The following is a 19,933-nucleotide window of genomic DNA, read 5'->3' as shown; positions in this document are numbered from 1 at the left end:
AAATCCTTAACAAATCCGTGGATCCAGACTATAAGCCGCACCACTACCAAAATGTAATGAGGCGGTCCATGTGTCATTTCTGACCTTCCCTGATAATTTCATCCAAATTCGTTAGTCTGTTTTAGAGTAATATTGCAGACGAACAGAGAGGTTCACAGACAAACGTACGCTAATCGTCACATAACTCTGCGGTGTTCCTTGGCGGAGTAATAAACAAATCGACACCGAGAGGAAAGTCGCCCTGCACATGTTGACTATGTTTGGCTCAACATACAGCTGTAAGCCAGCTTCTCAACTGTGAATACAATCCAAACTAAATATGGTTCCAGACTCACCAATGAGCTCCAAATGTGTTTGAAAACGACCCTGACACCATTCAGGCCATGATTCAGAATACTGGCAGCTCAGTTCTCCCATTAAGCAGCAGGGGTATAAGGGGAGTGATATAAGAGGAAAAAAAATGTTAAAGTGTTCAAATGTTTAAATGTTTTTATATTTAGGTATTGTTAAAGATGTATATAAGTTGGTTCAGGTTGTTCAGTCATTATTTTTCATTTTATTCTCATATCAAAAGTTAAATGTCAAAACGTTTTTGAACTGTACTGAATTTATTTGATTTGATGGTCAGTTATTGATTACATGCAGACACTAACAAAACTACTAGGTTACGTCAACATATATCACACTAATTCAAGTTAGACATTAAGATTTTCTGGACCTTTGCTTTAATACATTGTCTCTGACTGGACCTCTTTGAAGTTTAGTTGAATACCCCTGCACTAAACAGCACGTTGGACTTCTTTTTCAATACAAAAAAACCCCCAAAGACGGAACAGTCCACCAACTTCCAGTAATATGCACACTCTACAGGAAGGAGTTTTCTTTTCACTGAAGTACAGGTGTTTAATAAACATGTTAAGTACATATATAGTCCCTTCTTTCTTGAATCTCTTTGCTCACACAAAATGAATGGCGATTAATATAGATTAAAAATGAATGGCATTTATCGTGATTAATCTAAATTAATCCACAGCAACCCTGTGATTAATCTGATTCAACATTGTAATTGTTTGACAGCACTAATGCGCACACGCACACACACACACACACACACACACACACACACACACACACACACACACACACACACACACACACACACACACACACACACACACACACACACACACACACACACACACACACACACACACACACACACACACACACACACACACATATAAGGGCTGGAACTTCAACTTTAAATTTTAAATTATAAACACGTATATGTCTATTCATTGATTCAACTGTCAACCACAATTTTATTTGAATTGGAAAAACTTCACTTATTGTGTCAAATATTGCTATTTGACAAAACTGCAATTAATTGCTAATAATTAATTACAAAGCCTGTAATTAATTTTTTAAATCGAGTCCACCACTAACATATATATATATATATATATATATATATATATATATATATGAGGTGCAATCTAAACCTTCACTTTGCGCTTGTAAAAGCAAAAATTGGACTGATTTAAGATTAACTGACATCCTCTTTGAAGTAGTAGTAGTCGCCTCATACAGCGACACACTGGTCCCATTGCTTCTGCAACACTTGAAATACTCTGCAGAAATCCTGTTTTTTAAGTGTGTCAACACCATCTGCAATCCATGCTGGATATCCTGTACTGAATAAAAACAGTGACATTTCAACTTGAATTTCATTTTGTGGAAGAGAAAGAAGTTGCAAAGAGTTGACCAGGTGGTGAAAGCCAAAAAACTTTTCAAAGATTGAACAGCTGATTGAATTTGCAAAGGCACACCAGTGTGGGGTGACAAAAACATGTGTAACACCAGGGAATCAATATGTGTGTAAACATCAAAGACTTTTATTTGTCTAAGCTACATATACAAGGTGCAATCAAAATGTTTAGTGTACAGTGGTAAAAAGCAAAAATTGGACTGATTTAAATTTAACTGAAGTAGTCACCTCTTGCAGCGATACACCGCTCCAGTTCCATTGCTCCGGCAACACTTGGAATATTCCCTGGTAGTTCCATTCCTGAAGTGTGTCAAACACTATCTGTGACACACTTCAACTTGAATTTCATTTAGTGGAAGAGGAAAAAGTTGCAGGGAGCTAAATCTGGAAAGACAGGTGGCTTGTGCGTTTTCAGTGATTGAACACCCAAATGAAACCGCAAATGAGCACTAGCACCACCACCAACATCAGAGGGATCAAATTGTGTGGAAAAGGTCAAAGAGTTCTATTTTTCTCAGGTACCTAAACAAGGTGCAATGAAAAAGTTCAGTTAAAAAGCAAAAATTGTACCAATTTAAATTTCGCCAACGTCCATTTTCCAAGTAGTAACATACACTGCTCCTAGTGCTCCTGCACCACTTGAAATACTCCCTAAAAGTCCAATTCCGTGAGTGTCTGCAGTACATTGCTGGCTCACCTGCACTGCATCAAAACACACTTCAACTTGAAATTTCATTCAAGAGGAGGAAGTTTGAAGGGGCCAAAACTTTTCAATGATCGAACAACTGATTCATTTTGCAAATGAACACCTGCGTGTTGTGACAATATTGTGTGCAAAACTGGTCCTGATGCTGATCACTTAACACCACACAAAATCCTGACTCTGAAAAGTTACTGTTCGCACCTGTTGCATGTGCATGACGGTGCCACCGTTCATTTGTACATAACAAGAACAGAGTCAGCAGTTAGTTCCTGCATTACAATGAAACATAGACTTTAAAATATAAACAGCTGTTCTCTTTAACCAAATTACATACAAAGTTTACAAAACTTTCAGATTTCAGCCAAATTTAACCTCTTGGATTCCTGGAACACTTCCTATGGACAAAAAGAGCCTTCTATGTTCTAAAAAGATTTATCTGCTTACCCACATCAAACCAGTTACACTAAGCTGTAAAGTTGTTTCCTCTTCAGGTTTCAGTCCTGAACTTGTCAAAAGTACCGCGGACACACATTTCAAGTCCATCCAGTGCTGTTATCTAGCCTGAGTATGACGAGCATTATTTTCAAGCCACATTAACACACCACAATCCAGTGGAGAGCTGTCCTGTGGATGCTCTGAAATGCTTGAAAGTTCAAAGTCAAAGTGCAAAAATCATCCAAATTTTGCACTGTTTTCCAGTACATGCTAATATGACAAAGAGCATGGGGGGAACAAAATCTTGCGGTTGACTGATTCAAAGACTTAAAGAAACCCAATACATCCCTGCGAGAACCTGTACAAGAAACAGCAATATCATGGGATCTTACATAAACAACAGTCGTCTAACTCAGCAACAAGCCAGGTCCTATGTAAACAGGGGAGACGAGATATGCTAAAAACAACAGCGGAGTGAGGAAAGAACAACAAATACATCAGCTCGTTCCCACACACTCGCATCAGCACATCAAATGACAATGTAGTTTTTGCAGAAAATACAAACAGATACGGGGTCACATGCCATTCACGCAAAAGAAAAACCAAACTATCAGTCCGGCTTTTTGCTTATATAACCAAACATTGGATTCCAAAAAGAAACAAAAGGGATGAAGGATTCTACATCCTCTTCCGGTGTTTGACACATTCTTTGCACATTTTCACTCCTGATGTACTTGCAAGATGACTAAAGGAGTTGACATGTTACAAGGCTGTTCTGCAACATCAGTGTTTTTAAAATGGTGTTCAAATAAAATATTCTCTTTTAAAAGTTGGATGCACTGTTGATGACCAAAGATATAATCTTGGGCATTTGCGTCTTTTAATTTCTAGAGCAAACAGCTAATTAGCTCATATTCAACAGCTTCAGATATATATTTATTTACAATTTATGACCAAAAGTAAGCAGACACCAGAACTTTCAGGAATGTGAGATTGAAATTATGGGCATAATTCTGCTGCTATAACTCTCTAGTTTCAAGGTTTACCACAGGATTTTAGAACCTAACCACCAGTATTTGCACCGGTTGAGCCACCAGTGATATGGCTGTATTGCATTTTGCTTCAATCACAGGCAACAGATGTAAACCACTGCTCATCTAACCAGTGTGGTGATCGCTTTTCTCCCTCTTTTCTCGCTCTGCTTTCTGGGTATTGGCACACCAGCATCTCTGAAGTGTGCATTTCATTTGCTGCATGCAGCCAAATGTGTTCCTCTTCTTTCTTCATCGGACTTCTCTTAAATCTGAATTCAGACAAAGAATGTTGTGATGGTTTTTCTGCTAATAGATCACAACTTATGCAATGCAGATCCAAAATACATACAAACCTGTGTAAAGTTTCTCTTCACTGGCCACACTGACCACATATAAGCTGAAATTGTGCACTTCATATCTTTGTAAACAAACATAAAAATACCAGTAACTTTTTTCTCAGGGCTGATGCTGATTAGGAGTAACCAAGGAGAAGGAACTGCTATATATTTGCAGTAAAACTGAAAATCATGGGGTAAAAATTTAATAACAAAACACAAATCTAAACTTTTATTAAAGTTGTTGCATGTTTATATTAAAAAATAACTTTTCAATGTTCTTCCTGAGTGCTGACAGGCTAATACTAAAGTCGTGTAACCAATCAGAGAGTGCTATGGGTGAGAAACTGCCACATACAGAGACAAAAGCAGCTGCATCAGAGCCAGTGGAGCACATTTAAAATTAATTGATTTCATTGACAATCAGCAAAGAAAAAATACAATACCAACGATCTGGTAAAATGCTGAATATCGATAGACTGATTCAAGATTCATCATTTCTTAAAACCTTCAGGTGAACAACCTCAGAAGAGACAACAGAGCTGTAGCTGTCAGTACAACAAGTCAGAAGCAGATGTGACTTATAGTCGACACAAACTGTAGCTGACTGTGAATCAAAATTAAGGGGCTCTCAGGACTCCTGCTTCTTAAATGCATGTAATCAGTCTTACAGGAGAATGTTGCCGGTTTTGGGAGCAGGTTTGCACAATATTTTTTTTTCAATGTGTAACTGAAAAGGACAATACTATGGACAGTGTTTCGGTAACTACCTTAATTTAGTTTTTACTCCCAAGAAACTCTACCAACATCATACAAGCAGTCAATCACACTTTGTCCTTACATGACATCTCTCAGTGCTGTGGCCCTGATGTGTAGCTCCATCTTTCAGGAGGTACAGATTTCCTACAGTATAGCCCACAGCATAACCTTGGGGCCTAAACATAGATGCAGCAGAGCCATAAGAGTGCAGAAGTAGAAATCTAGCCTTGTGTTGGGCGTTAAGTCTGGAATCGCAGAGGGTCAGTGATCCAATTAATCCCATTTCTTCAGATGAAGGAACTCCCACAAACTGTTGCCACAATCTTGGAGGTGCAAAACAGTCTAGAACACCCCTTTATCACTAAGAAATCCCTCATATGGAGCCACTAACATCCTCAGGAAAAACTACTCAACTAATTTTGGCCATATGGTGCAGTAGTATTGAAGTATTTTCAGGGAGGTCCTGAAGCACAAAAGACATTACCAGGCAGCTCTCTCCATACTCAGTCTTTATAAAAGCACCTACTGTATAAGAGCTACACTGTTAGTTAAAGAACATGTTTATGGGCAGCACAGGGCCTGATTAACGCAGCAAATTGGGTCAACAGCCAAAAGCCTTCAGTGGGAGAGAGCAGCTACCGTGTAAGAAGCAGCACATAAACACAGAGAACACGTCACGCTTAATAACACCAAGTTGAAGACCTCAGCAGACGATGCAATTAAATGCACCTTTAAATAATGGTGGAAAATTAAACCCATTTGTGCGAGTGCCTTTATTGCAGATAAAGTCCAGCAGCCCTGGAGAAATGTTTGAACGCAATATTGATGCTGTAAAAATACTACTAGAGGCAATTTGGATGTTATGAGGAACACGCAGGCTCAGCGTCACATTAAAACAATATCCCCTGAAAGCATCCACGGTGTGCTTATTACACGTCCCAGTAAAGTTAAACAGATGACCTGAAATCAGTCTTTCCAAAGCCATGAACGTGTTTTTGTTTTGTTTGGGGTTTTTGCCTTCTGTAAACCAGCTGTGAATTCAAGCATTTAACCAGCACTTTACAGTGGAATAATCAGTGGTAAATATGATATACATCCGTGGTTAGGAATGTGCTGTTAGCTACAGTAAGCGGATGCAAATTTAAATAAGCCGCATGACTAAGTTGTTGATTGACTAGATACACTAGTAAAGAAAAAAGTCAGATAAACATCCTCTGCATCCAAATGCATTCTCAGTAAGTAATTCTGTGGAAGCATTTGTTACAGGATCTCCATAATAAACAATAAACAGACACAAATTCCATCTAAACAGGAATCATCTGGTTTTTCTTCAGAAATACAATCATTTCTTTGGCAATTACTATTCATTTTGAATGTTGGAAGCTCTAAAATGTGTTGCTATGCCGAATGTTGCAGAAAAATTAAATGTCATACAATTGATTACATGACAGAAAAACATGTGCTATTTGTTTTTCTATCTTGTGATCACTATAAACGTTCCAGATTGCAGTTCTACACATGTAATCAAATTCTTTTCTGATATTATTTCTGTGTATAAATCAAGTCTTTTGTTGGATTTTGTTGAACAAATTGCAAGTGTTAAATAAAAAACTCCAAAATAAAGCCTGACTGGTCTGTGCTTAGCACAAGTGCAGCTGGCATTTGTGCTAAACTTACTGCTGTTGGCACACCTGAGGTGCAAACAAGCCAGCTGTGGTTTCCATGGTAGCCAGCAGGTACATGTCACAGTCAAAGTGTATTTACAAATCACAACCTCAAGTTGCCAATTAAGAGCCTGATGCTACAACAAAGAACTTATGAACAGAAAGTTTTGTTCATGTTACATCTCAGTTCCCTCCAGTGTTTCTGTTTCCAAGAAACTTCACTTATTCAGGAGTTTTTAAGACTGGATAAGGCTCTTAAAGCATCGTTTTTGCCCTTGTTTTTCCCAGAATGCACCTCTGGCTCTGGTCAGTTGTTTCTCCAATCACTTAACTCTGATTAGTCTACATGCTGTTTGGTTAACACAATAAACTTTGTCCAAAAATTATGCTTAAATTCCTTCAAATCAGATCACATCTGAAAGTGTTTATACTTTTAAAGGCGTGGTGCAATAATTGAATACTTGTCATCATAACCTCCTTGTGGCTGCATCACACGTTTCCTTGATCTCTCCAAAAGCTTTTTTCTTTTTTGTGTGTTTTTGTTCGTTTTGGCAGATTTGACCAGTTGAATCACACACTTTTGGACCTCAAGAGCACAGAAAAGGTGATTCAAGCAGCTGTGGTGCCACTTTCTGGTTTTCTCTCTGCGCATGCCTCTGCTGGGGGGAGAACCAATAGATCCACTAATCCAATACAGACCACTTACTAGCATAATCTCACTGCTTGTTAACTAATTTCAGGGAGGGAAAATAAATCGAGTCAGAAGAAACTTGAAAGGAAACTCTTCGCTGTGCGTTTTTGCGTACCGCGAATGCGTAAAATCCCAAGTTTACGCACATTGTTATGGAACTTTATAAACAAAGTAGGTTCTTCCACGTACCTGTTTCCACAGAAAGCTGTCCATCCCGTTTAACATCCCAGAAATGGTCACGTGGATGGCGGAAAGTATAACTCCAGTGATGACTGCGGCGCGCATCCTGACGGGCAGCAAAGTATAGATTACATGGATGAAGAACACGGTCCACCAGATCCCCTCCGAGGCACTTCTGGGCTGAACGAGCAGTACTCCGATCACCTGGATCACCAGCACCACCAGGATGACCACATAGCACACCACCCACATGTGGTCCTGGTGGAAGCCGTTCCTGTTGCACACCACCATAAGTACGAGCGTAAGGAAGATAGCCACGGAAAACACCACCACGAAAGTGACGCTCGGCCCCGCAGTCCCACCGGAGCAGTGAAAGCCCAGCATGACTGTGAAGACCAGCACGAGTACTGCCATGAGCATAGTCAAGCTGCTCTGGTTGAGGCGGAAAAAGTAGCGCTGGTAGAGTCGCTCCAGCTTCTCCGACTGGAATTTCTTGGATTTGAAAATGTGCATGACGCTGGTGCAGCAGGCCACCAGAGAAAAGTTTACTTCGGGCATGACCTCCTCCTCGTCGGTTCTCGGCTTGGCTCTGCGCTCTTCCAGACCCAGCTCCACGGACTTGGGTATCACCTCGCCGTCTGGACGCTTGCTGGATGCGCGGTTGTTGTCTCGGCTCTCCTCGCCATGGTCCTGCCAAGCCGACCTGGACCTGAAGCTGACCCTGCTGACCGCGGTGGAGGTTCGCCCGCTCGGCCGGTGCTCCAGATCATCCTCCTCCCTCCACCGGCTGTTGGTCCGGGTGAGCTTCTTGCGCGGGGATCTGGCCGAGTATGGGCACCCGTTGGCCACAGACTCAGACTCTCCCCAAGCTGATCTGTGTTCGGTCCCTCCCCTCAGCCCGGGCGCACCGACTCCGGGTGGGCTGACACTGTTTGATCTGGACATGTGGAGAGCAGAAGCACAGGGCTGTGCCTGAGGAATTAAATTCTACAGAAAAAGTTTTTGTTCCACTGAGAAATAAAGTCAGGGAACTATTTGGTGCCAAGGATGAGGCGCATTAAACGTCTTTTATGAACAGAATTCCCCATGTTTTGCGCATGTGAAGCCAGTACAGTTAAATCTCCACTTTTTGAGGAAAATTCTACAAGATTTGGAATGGAATCATCCAAAGCAACAACCAGAGAGAAGCTCTGGGGATAAAAACAATTGAATATGCGCAAAAGTCACAGGGGAGCCAGTTTCGCCACAAGAGGAGGGAACATGAGATCCAGGTGGATTTGACTCTACATCATTGGGCCCAATTAACCATCATCCGTGGAGAGATTGTTGTAGATGGAATAAAAATCATTACACAACTCAGTCCCCCGAGATCATAGCGCAGCACCATCAATTACGAATCCGTTATACATCTGCGGACATGTTTCCTGTATTTCTTGTGCACAGAAAAGACGGAGGTGGATCGAAATACTAAAAAAATAGTAATCCCATGTTGGAAAGTCTTCATGCACCTGCCTCGGCCAAACATTTGAGGCTGGGTGGCAGCGGGAGCCTCACGTTTTGACCAAAAAGCATCATGACGAATCCTCCTCACACTTGTGCTGATCGGAGCAGAGAGGAATAGTCAGCCGCTCCTTCTCCACCTCCTCCTCCACTTCAGGCAGTCACAGAACACAGCTCCTCGGTCCATGGTGTGATCCTGCGCTACCGCACGTTTAATTCATCCTTCAATCAATGTCCAACAGCTGTCCATCATTGCTCAAACCCCCAGAGAGCGACCCCTGATCTGATTTGCAGCCTCCTCCGCAGCGGTTACGCACAGCAGTAGCAACAGAGGCGGCATTTCGTGAAGCGTCTACGCGGTGCAGAAGCGCTCTCCTACGGAAGCTTTGGACGATCCTCTCGATGTCTGTTTTGAGCGTGGCATCATAACATATTTACCGCTGATTGCTGCTTTAATGGTCTTTCAACCAAGTGTGCTTCCTGGGGCCCGCCTCTCCGAAGCACCGCCATTGGACAGAGAGAAGGGGTGAGTCACGCCGGGACGCGCGTTCATTGGATGACGCGCTGGTCAATCCGGAACCAAAGAGGCTGAGCGACCCCTGGGTGCTTTCGATGAATGGGCGGATCTGTGCACACAGCTGGACGACACACACACACACACACACACACACACACACACACACACACACACACACACACACACACACACACACACACACACACACACACACACACACACACACACACACACACACACACACACTCTGAAGGGTGAATCTTCCCTCACTGGACCCCTATTTCTCTACTGGTTCCCATTTCCAATCTGGGTCCCAGTATTCCAGGACTTTCAGTCTTTCATGCATTTATTCTCCTCTTTAAACACAACATCTGTCACTTTGTTAGACAGATATATTTGCTCATTTGTTTACAGAAATCATATAGTATTTTTTGGTTTCTATCACTTTTCTGCCATGTTTGATTTTGTTATTTAACTGCTTTTTTGTGAAGCATTTTTATGTATGTCCACATTTTGAAGATGATGATGGTTTCTTTAATTTATGATTTGTTGAAGTTTGAACAACTTGTAATGGATTTTTTTTTTGCTGCATTCTTCTGATTTCTTGTCATTACTCACATCCCCTCATATATAATATATATACTTTTAATCTACTCATATTTTAAACTGGGTCGCAGTAGTCCAGGACTTTAGGTCCTTTACACAATCATTCTCCTCTTTCAACACTATATTTTTAAAACTATTTTGTCCAAATTGCAGTCTTATATCTCTCAAAAAAGACCTTTTACAACTCACTTTTCTAGACATGAATTTGGTCTTTTGTTTACCAAAATTATATTGCATTTTTTGTTTTTATCATTTCTCTGCAATGGTTTATTTATTTATTTGTTTGTTTGTTTGTTTGTTTGTTGTGAAGCATTCTTTATATATGTACCTATTTTGTTTAGGTAGATGAAGTTGATGACAGTTTCTCAAATTCATGAGTTCTGAAATGTTGGAAGCTTGAAATGGACATTTTTTTTCTCCACTCTTCTGCATTCTTATCATTACTCACATCCCTATATATATAAAATAACATAAAATAACATCTATATATACTTTTCTAATTTTGGTTATGTTTTTTTGGATATATTTTCCATCTGCCTGTGCTGTAAACTTGGTCCCAGTAGTCCAGGACTTTTAGTCTTTTACACCATCATTCTCCTGTTCCAACATTATATTTTCTGAATTTTTTTGTCCAAATTGTATCTTTATCCTCAAAAAGACCTCTTATGATTCGCATTTCTAGACAGATAAATTTGCTCATTTTTAACATAGATTATATACTATTCTTTTGTTTTCATCACTTTTCTGCCATACTTGATTTTGCAATTTAATTGTGCTGCATTCTTTATATATGTATTAATTTTGCCTTGGATAAACATTTTGTTGATATTAAGCTGATGATTTATTCTCAAATTTAATATTTTTTGAAGTTTTAAAATGTTGCATTCTTCTGATTTCTCTGATTACTCACATCCCCTTATTTATACTATAATACATATACTTTTATATCTACTCATGTTTTAAACTGGGTCCATTGACTTTGGGTCCTTTACACAATGTTTCTTCCACCTTCACCTCTAACCCTAACCCTTAAAACTATTTTCTCCAAATTGCTGCTTCAGAACCTTCAAAAACACCCTTTAAGGTTCACTTTTCTAGACAGATGAATTTGTTCATTTTTAGCATAAATTATATTCTTTAGTTTCTATCACTTTTCTGTCATGCTTGATTTTGCTATTTAATTGTTAAATCATGATCCCTTCTTTGTATTTGTATAAATTTTGTTTTGGACAAACATTTTGTTGGACGGAAAGTTGATGATAGTTTCTCCAATGTATGATTTTTACAGATTTTTTTTTCAATTTTTAAAATGCTTGAAACTTGTAATGGATTTTTTTCTTTTTGCATTCTGCATTTGTTATCATTACTCACACCCCCCTTATAGTATGTAATATAATAGATATACTTGTCTGCATTTATAAAAATCTATTGTTCCACTGATTAAATTTCAAGTTTGAATGGGAGCAGTTTTAACATAAGCACCATCTCCTCAAGAACCAGTGAAGTATTTCTGATTCTTTTTCTGCTTTCCTTTAAGTTGCACGATTCAGTCCAGTGTTTCTGTCAACTTGTTGCCCCGCTGCAGGAAAAAACAGCATTTGTCCCACTTTAGAGCACGTTGTGTGCTAATGAATGTAAATTGGGAGGCATGTGACAGCAGCCTTGTGTGTTTTTGCTGTGACCGGCTCACCTCCAGCTGAATTTTCTGATGCCCTTTTTGGAATTCATCAGGGGTGAAACATTGTTAGCGGGGAGAACAGGGGATTCTATTCAGCGCTGTCCTTTAAATCAGATACAAAATTATCTCGACTCCAGTAGTGCAACTTATTTTCTCTGCTCGTCTCGTGACTGCTTGTTTGTGTGCTCTCTTTTAGTCTTTCTCTCGCACTCATCTGACACTGTTTAGTCATGTTTAATGTAAGAAAACAGATCTAATCGTTGTAAATTCCCCATTTTTGATATTCTGATTGCTCTTTTTCTTGTCTCTCTTTTATATAACAGAATTCAGTGGTGGAAAGAAAATGTCTGCTTTTACAGAAGTGCTGTATTTGTGTGGTTTTGAGTTTGTCAGTTTGACAACTTACAAACTTCATTCAAACTACACTTTTAGTTACTTTACACTTACTCTACATAGCCAAAAGTATGTGTGCACTCAAACTGTACTACTATATGTGAGTGTTAATCATCTTATTCCAAAATACTGGACATTAATCTGATGCCATTTAGCAGCCGCAGCCTTTCAGTTTCAGACTTTATATCAGGTTTTGGAAAACTGGGCAGCAGGATTTGCAAAAGGTCATTCTCTGATGTTGCTGATAAGACTTGTAGCAAGGCCAGTCAAATTCTTTCACTCCAAACAAAACCATTTCTTTACCAGCCGCGCTTTCTGAAGAGTGGCTTTACCAAACTGTTGGCACTAACTTTGAAGAACATTATTGTCTAAAATACATGTCATGACTTTTAGATTTCACTTAACTGGAACAAAGAAAACGAGCCTAAACCTAGAAAATGGCCCCTGACAAAATAGCTCGAAGTGTATGACGAGATGTTTATATACTGTAATCTACATACAACATCACCGTATGAACAATCTTCTTAGAATATAAGCAAGCAAAGCGTCCCTGAAAACAGTTTAAACACTATCAAATGACTCTTTCTCCATAACAATGATTTAACATCTGACTATAGTTTGGTATTAAAGCTCTAATATTAGTAAAATATAATCACTTTTAGGAAACATACAGTACTTTTATAGTGCTTTTAGGCAGACAGTGCTGCTTTAATTTGACTAAATAATTCAAATCTGTCCTTCTCTCTTGCCAGTGTTAATCTTGTGCAGCACAGAAATCACCACATGTATCATAATTGTATTAAATACTGAAAAGACCAGTAACTTTTCTCACTCATCTTGCGAGGAGCAGAACCTTCTGAAAGCAAACTGAGCTCACACTGGAATCTAAAATTAAAACAATGTAAATTGCTTTTTTATATATACCAATAACATTTATGCAAAACACTTAAGCTATTTTACATATCTTCACAGTCTGATGTATATGTGCATATAAATGCCTCCACTCACCAATATGGACATTAATTAATGTAATAAATTAAGTAACTGTATAATCTCTATAGCGAACATGAGCTACAATTAAGAAGATACAGATTTCACTGATGAATACCTGTAGAAATCAGCACTTGGCGATTAAATACAGTTAAAATTAAAATATATACATGTAAACAATTTTTCGCTGTAATTAAAGTCATACACATTTGCACTTCAGAAAGTCTGATGCTTGTGTTCCCGGATGATTTATACAGAACACTACTGCCATCATCTGAGTGTGAAATGAACAGTTTATCCTTCTGCACATAAGAAAATAGAGTATGAGACATTCCTAATCTCATTACTGTCCTCTAATTTGCTATTATTATATAAACTACCATTATTTAAGGGCTTTTTCCCTCATAAATCCCCATGCAGTTAGTCAGTCAGTCACCTACTAAGACATCTGATTATAACTTTTAACAAAATCTCCCCTCACTGTCTGTTTACTGGCCTTTCTGCAGCTGATACCACATGATCTTGAGTCAGCAGATGAGCTTCTAGTTTAGACTGCAAGTTTGTTTGTTTATTGGTAAATAATGTTCTATATTTTTTCATGATAGTCTGTTTTTTTTTTTAATGCTGTACCCACAGGAATATGAAACCTCAAATCTAAAGCAACAAAAAGTCTTTAAAGTACTCACACTGAAAAAAGTGACAAAACATCAACAAACAAACAAACAATGAAAATCAGGCAGCAAGGACGACAGAAAAAATATGAAAAACAATGGAATACTATAACATTCAAAAACAGTAAATAAATATATACACAGTGAGAGTAATGACAAATATCTGTAAAATAATGAGCCATACTTATATATAATTATATATAGTTTCACCTGTATTGCTTTTCTATAATTTCTATTATTTAGCATTCTTTAATTGTAGATTAAAACATTTGTGATTTTAAGAGGTGTAATTTAACAAAACTGGAGAAATCTGTAAAGTAGTTTTTTGTTGTTGTTGTTTTCTTTATTATTTTTTCTTTTTAACCATTTTCCAGTTTTTAATATGCATATTTTTCTCTTAAATAACAGTGAATATCTGTAAAATAATTCAATTAAATTTTTTTTTTTTTGCTGATTTGAATATAGCAACAACAACAAAAAAAATAGGGTAATTTTACATGTAAACATTATAAAAGAACAAATTCCCAATTATGACCTGTTTTTTTATGGTTAATTAGAATAGAGGGGCTGCACAGTGGCATGGTGTTTAGCACTTTCGCCTTGCAGCGAGAAGATCCCTGGTTTGAGTCCCGGCCTTCCTGGGATCTTTCTGCGTGTTGCGAGTTTGCATGTTCTCCCTGTGCATGCATGGGTTTTCTCTGGGTATTCTGGCTTCCTCCCACAGTCCAAAAATATGCTCAGGTTAACTGGTGATTCTAAATTGTCTGTAGGTGTGAATGTGAGTGTGATTGTTCATCTGTATATGTAGCCCTGTGATAGACTGGAGACCTGTCCAGGGTGGAAGAAAGTACAGCATAAAAAGATAATTTCTTAAAGTGCAGAAAAAATTGACAAATTGACAAATTCAGTCTGCTAAGAGGGTTTTTTGATATAATGAAAACCTCAGGCACCATAATAATATAAAACATGAGTTGTGGAATCCTGTTGTTTCCATTTTTCCAGTAGATGAAAGTCATTATTCAACATAGGATTCATATGCCCCAGATTGTTTAATGATACTTTAGATTGCATAAACCACCACACCATGGCAACACTCATTATCTGTCTTCTCATAACCCAGATATCTAGGCAGGAGATGACCAGCTGATGGTGGATTGTAGCTGGTTCCAGACCACTGGACCACTGAACCACTGCTGAACAGCTCAGATAGGAATAATCACATCGGATAAACGAGGTCAAACGAAATGGCAGCTCAGATGCTCCAACCAGAACATTCCACCAAGGAAAAGTTCTACAGCTCATTATGAAAATCCCATCTAGAGCAGCAGAAAATGATCCACTGATCCATTTACTTATTTATTATGTGTGTTGGCTGGATGTCTAACTGAACATCATGACAAACACATAAACACTCAGACATTCACTGCACATGTGATGAATTCATTGAAGCTGCAGAACAATGAACAAGAGGTGAACGTTACGACACCTGCATGATGAAGACAATGAAGAACCAGAGCAGCTTGAAAAAAAAACACAGAATGAAACACAGGAGGGAAATTCAGTCTGCATCAGAGCAGCTTTCTTCTCTCCTTCATAAAAAGGAGAAAATGACGAGGCCTGCAGTGTTGTGTGTGAGTCATCCTGTTAGCCACACACACAGACACACACACATACACACACACACACACACACACACACACGCACACACACACGCGCGCGCACACACAGACACAAGCCATGGACAATCTGCTATTGTGCTCAATAAATGGGACTCACAATCAATCACTAATGTATCTTAGATTATGTATTTTGTTTGAGTCACAGCTTGAGCCTATGCCTGACACACTTGTTCAACAACTGTTGAGTAACAAAGAATCATACTGGACTGTCATGAGGTATATTCAGTCAAATTCTAGTTCTCACTAATTTTTAAAATTGGGCCGCAATGAAAATTTAGCCAATTTATACTATTTTAAGGGCAGAATTTTATGTATATTTATATATTTTATCTATTTTACATTTTGACCATATATCTGTATATTCACATATTAGTGTGTTCACAGTCCATACTGTTTTATATTGTTTATACTGTGACATACTGTACATACCATACTGGAGACTGAACTTTGTTGCCTCTTTTGCACCTCTGGTTAGATGCTAAACTGCAGTTCAATGTCTTATGGGCTATGGCAGCTTGTGTAACAATATTTATCATAAGACTGTTGATTTAAAAAGTTTTGTTTTGTTTTTTAAGAATAACACATTTAACTCATTTAGAAAATCACATGTAACTCTAACATTATTCTTCTGTTTTTTTTGTTTCTTTACCAGCTTTGTGTTGCTTGGGTTCTTTCTTCAGTTTGTTCATGCGTTGTTGCTTTTTGGATTTCTGGCTAACCTTTGTCTGTCATCTATGGTTTTTGGATTTTTTTTAGGCTTTTCTGATTTTTAATCACCTTCAGTAATTAAAACTTGCCTTTTGCTTTTGTAACTTTCCCACTGTGTTTTGTATTTTAGTCCTACATCCCACATAGCATATTATAGGCTTTAAGACAAAAATCTTTCATCATTTATTTGTGATCACATTCATACTGGCAGTATATCAATTCAAATAGCTGGATGTAGCCTTTACTGTTGCAAACAGCTGTAAAAGACTTTAATAAAACAGTTTTACATGCAAGTTCTGCTTGTTAGGGCTGGATTGGGGGAAAAAAAAAACCTCCCTGACCAGCCCAAAACATTCAATCACACACAATTTATTTTTGGACTCATATTCATATGTACACCAACTATCCCATACCAAAACTGTGTAATGAGAAAAGGGGAATGAAGGAAGACTAAGAGAGAGAAAACATGATATACACCTTTAAAAAAAAGTGGAATTGTGAACTTATAATCTGTATTGCAATGAACCCAAAAACAAGCAATGTTATCCTGCAAGAGAGAGAGAGAGAGAGAGGAAATAAGCATGATATGTTATTGATCAGATGATTGGTGTTGAATAAATTATAAACTCACTATATCAAAATGACAACTGTGAGCTTCTTGGATGATTCCTTAATAAATCAAGTGAGGGCACCCTGTATGTGTGAGAGAGAAATGGCTGATTGGATGATCAGCATCTTGCAGATATAAAAGTAGCATTGCATAAACTGTAAAGTCACACTAAAGTTGGCGCACAAACATGTTTATTTCCAGGTCCTGAGAGACCACTGCGCACCCTACAGCTTGATAAATAAGTGAAATAAAGGCCCACAAGGCATGTCGGCCCACCAGAAAGTACCTATCAGCCAGATGGCCGGTTCAGCTGTGCATCCTGTGAAAACCTTTTTTTCTTCTACAGAAAGTCTTTTACAAACTGGAGCTGGAGCTGTAGGTTCCAGCGTTTTTGAGCTTCAGTAGAAGTCAAGCTATTGTGACTCTCTAGTTAGTTAGATTTTGGTTGTTCATTATAAAATCAGTTTCTCCTTAGAGCTCAAACATATAGAACTGTCCTTCTCCGGTCATTTCAAACCACAAAAACCTTATTTCTGTGTATAAGAGTTACATATATAGATTTTTTTTCCATGTAAAGAATCCCTTCCTGTTTTAAAATGGCTTAATGTAGCTCTACTGTTAATATCTCCATGTATCTCCCTGTATGCATCCATCCCCATTAGCTGCAGGTGGAGCACACCAGCTCACCTGCAACACTGCTCAAACGGTACACAATAGCAAGTTGTAATACTGGACTAATTCAGCTATACATGTTTGTACTGATTCTAAAGACGAATGATGCAGAAAGTGGTGTGGTGGTTAGTACTTTCGCTTTGCAGCTAGAAGATCCCGGGTTCGTGTCCCAGCTTTCCTGGGATCTTTCTGCATGGAGTTTGCATGTTCTCCCTGTGCATGCGTGGGTTTTCTCCGGGTACTCCAGCTTCCTCCCACAGTCCAAAAATATTCTCAGGTTAATTGATTATTCTGAATTGCCTGTAGGTATGAATGGAAGTGTGACTGTTCGTCTCTATATGTTGCCCTGCGACAGACTGGTGACCTGTCTAGGGTGTCCCCTGCCTTCGCACCAAGTCAGCTGGGATAGACTCCAGCCCCCCTGCAACCCTAATGAGGATGAAGCGGTGTATAGATAATGGATGGATGTTATTCTCACCTTGTGCTTATGGCTTTACTCTCCATTTTCTTTTATTCCACTTGTTCTTTTTCTTACTTGGATGTGGCATTTTATCTGGTGTTGTTCTATGGATTAATTTTGAAAATATTTTACCATGTTTAACTCTTCTACACTTTTGCCTCTCTGGTCTGTCTCCTTCTGCTTGGACTGACTGACCTTCTGTTGGTCTTTTTTTTTTTCTTTTAAAAGTTGCTATATAAATAAATTTAAAAAATGAAATAATAATAATAATAACCTTAAAAGGAACATGTATCTTGTAGATATTATATATATACATACATATACACACAGACATATATATATATATATATATATATATATATATATATATATATGTATATATATATATATATATATATATATATATATATATATATATATATATATATATATATATATATATATATATATGTATTCCCTTCGACATAATTACAATTTTGTGTTTGAAGTACGGAATGTACACTACCAGTCAAAAATTTGGACACACCTTCTCATTCAATGTGTGTTCAAATTTTTGACTGGTAGTGTATTTAGGACTGCATGTCATAAATGCAGTTTGATGAGGCTGACAGTGACAGTGCTGTACGTTGCCAGATGCTCTTGAATGCACCTCAAGTATTTGCACTCTGGACTTAAAGCTGCTTTACATCAAAGGCCTGGATGAAATCTCAGAACTCAGGCAATATGTATCAAATTCATTTTCACTAAAGCATGAAGCAGTGTGGCTAATGGCTTTTCAGATATCTGGAGTCCTATTTAGCTGGTGAAGCCTTCCAGTGCTGTTAAACTAGCTGATAGCGTGCCCACCTACATAGTGCACCACTGAATGACTCACTAGTACATTAAGGCACACATAAAAATTAGACATTTCCTCCCTAGAAGTATCAGGAAGGTGTTATAATTCACAGGATTCATCAATCTTCCATGAACTGTATTTGTGCACCAGTGCATGCCAGTAAATATATGAAAAAAAAGCAAATCTGCTTCCCATATTATAGGTTTATTGTAAATATATACTCATTATTCATACCTGTACAAAGTCTCCTGGCCCCATGCAAAACAATTGTATCAAAATTTTACTCAGTAGAACCAGTTCTGGAGTAACATATACCATGCTTGTGCACTTTTTTTGTTAACTTAGGTTATAACACAGATCATCATTCCAGATATCCAGATCTCCTCTTTCATGCAGTTTTCTAATGAGCTGCACTTGTGCTCCTGTAACACATTTCCAACAAGAATCCTGGCTCATGCTCAACCATTTATGAGGAAAAAGGGGAGAAAAAGGAGCACAGAGGTCTGGAATTGGCCACTCAGTGCCTACTTTGCGAGAATAAAGGAGTGTTATGATCGTGGCAGCAAGCAGGACTTCAACAACGTAATTTGTTATTTGTGTGTTATCGGTGATGTTGAATTTAAAAGACACAAGCTAAAGTAGGTTCTGCTTCTGAGGTCACATTTTAAAGAACACAACAGGAGCAGCGGGGCTTGGAAAACATTAAAGGGTCTAATTTACAAAAAACCCCTGCAAGTTACTTCAGCAGTATTCACATTAGAGCAAAGAGGCCGTTGGAATTCAATTCACGTCCCATTTACGAGTGTGGAGGCAAAAAATCTAAGAAATGAGATTGAATGTCTTAAAAATTTGTCCAAATATTAATACACCTTTGCAGGTAGATAGAGGTGTGAGAAACAATATTATTTTGGGTGAAAAGACCATTTAAAAGACAACTTCAGCTGTAAATCTTGTTTTTGCTGAACTCCAGAGATGTAAAAATGTACGCAGAAGGGCGGTGTTGCAGAAAGCATCAACGAAAAAAGCTCAATAAAGGAGCAACTAC

General features: G+C 38.3%; 1 protein-coding gene across 2 annotated transcripts in view; it reads right to left on the bottom strand.

The window, feature by feature from the left end:
* Positions 1–9,557, bottom strand: part of adcy5 (adenylate cyclase 5) — a 178,934-nt gene extending 169,377 nt beyond the window's left edge. For both annotated transcript variants that reach the window (XM_023277993.3, XM_035951777.2), the window contains exon 1: positions 7,579–9,557. In XM_023277993.3, coding sequence (XP_023133761.1) covers positions 7,579–8,514 — 936 coding nt within the window. In that variant the 5' untranslated portion in view covers positions 8,515–9,557. The remainder of the gene's footprint in view (positions 1–7,578) is intronic.
* Positions 9,558–19,933: the final 10,376 nt, after the last annotated feature.

The sequence above is a fragment of the Amphiprion ocellaris genome, chromosome 11 (assembly GCF_022539595.1).
Source record: "Amphiprion ocellaris isolate individual 3 ecotype Okinawa chromosome 11, ASM2253959v1, whole genome shotgun sequence".
Classification (NCBI taxonomy): Eukaryota; Metazoa; Chordata; class Actinopteri; family Pomacentridae; genus Amphiprion; species Amphiprion ocellaris.
Note: the sequence above shows the minus strand (reverse complement) of the source record. Positions and strands in the feature narration are given on the sequence as shown.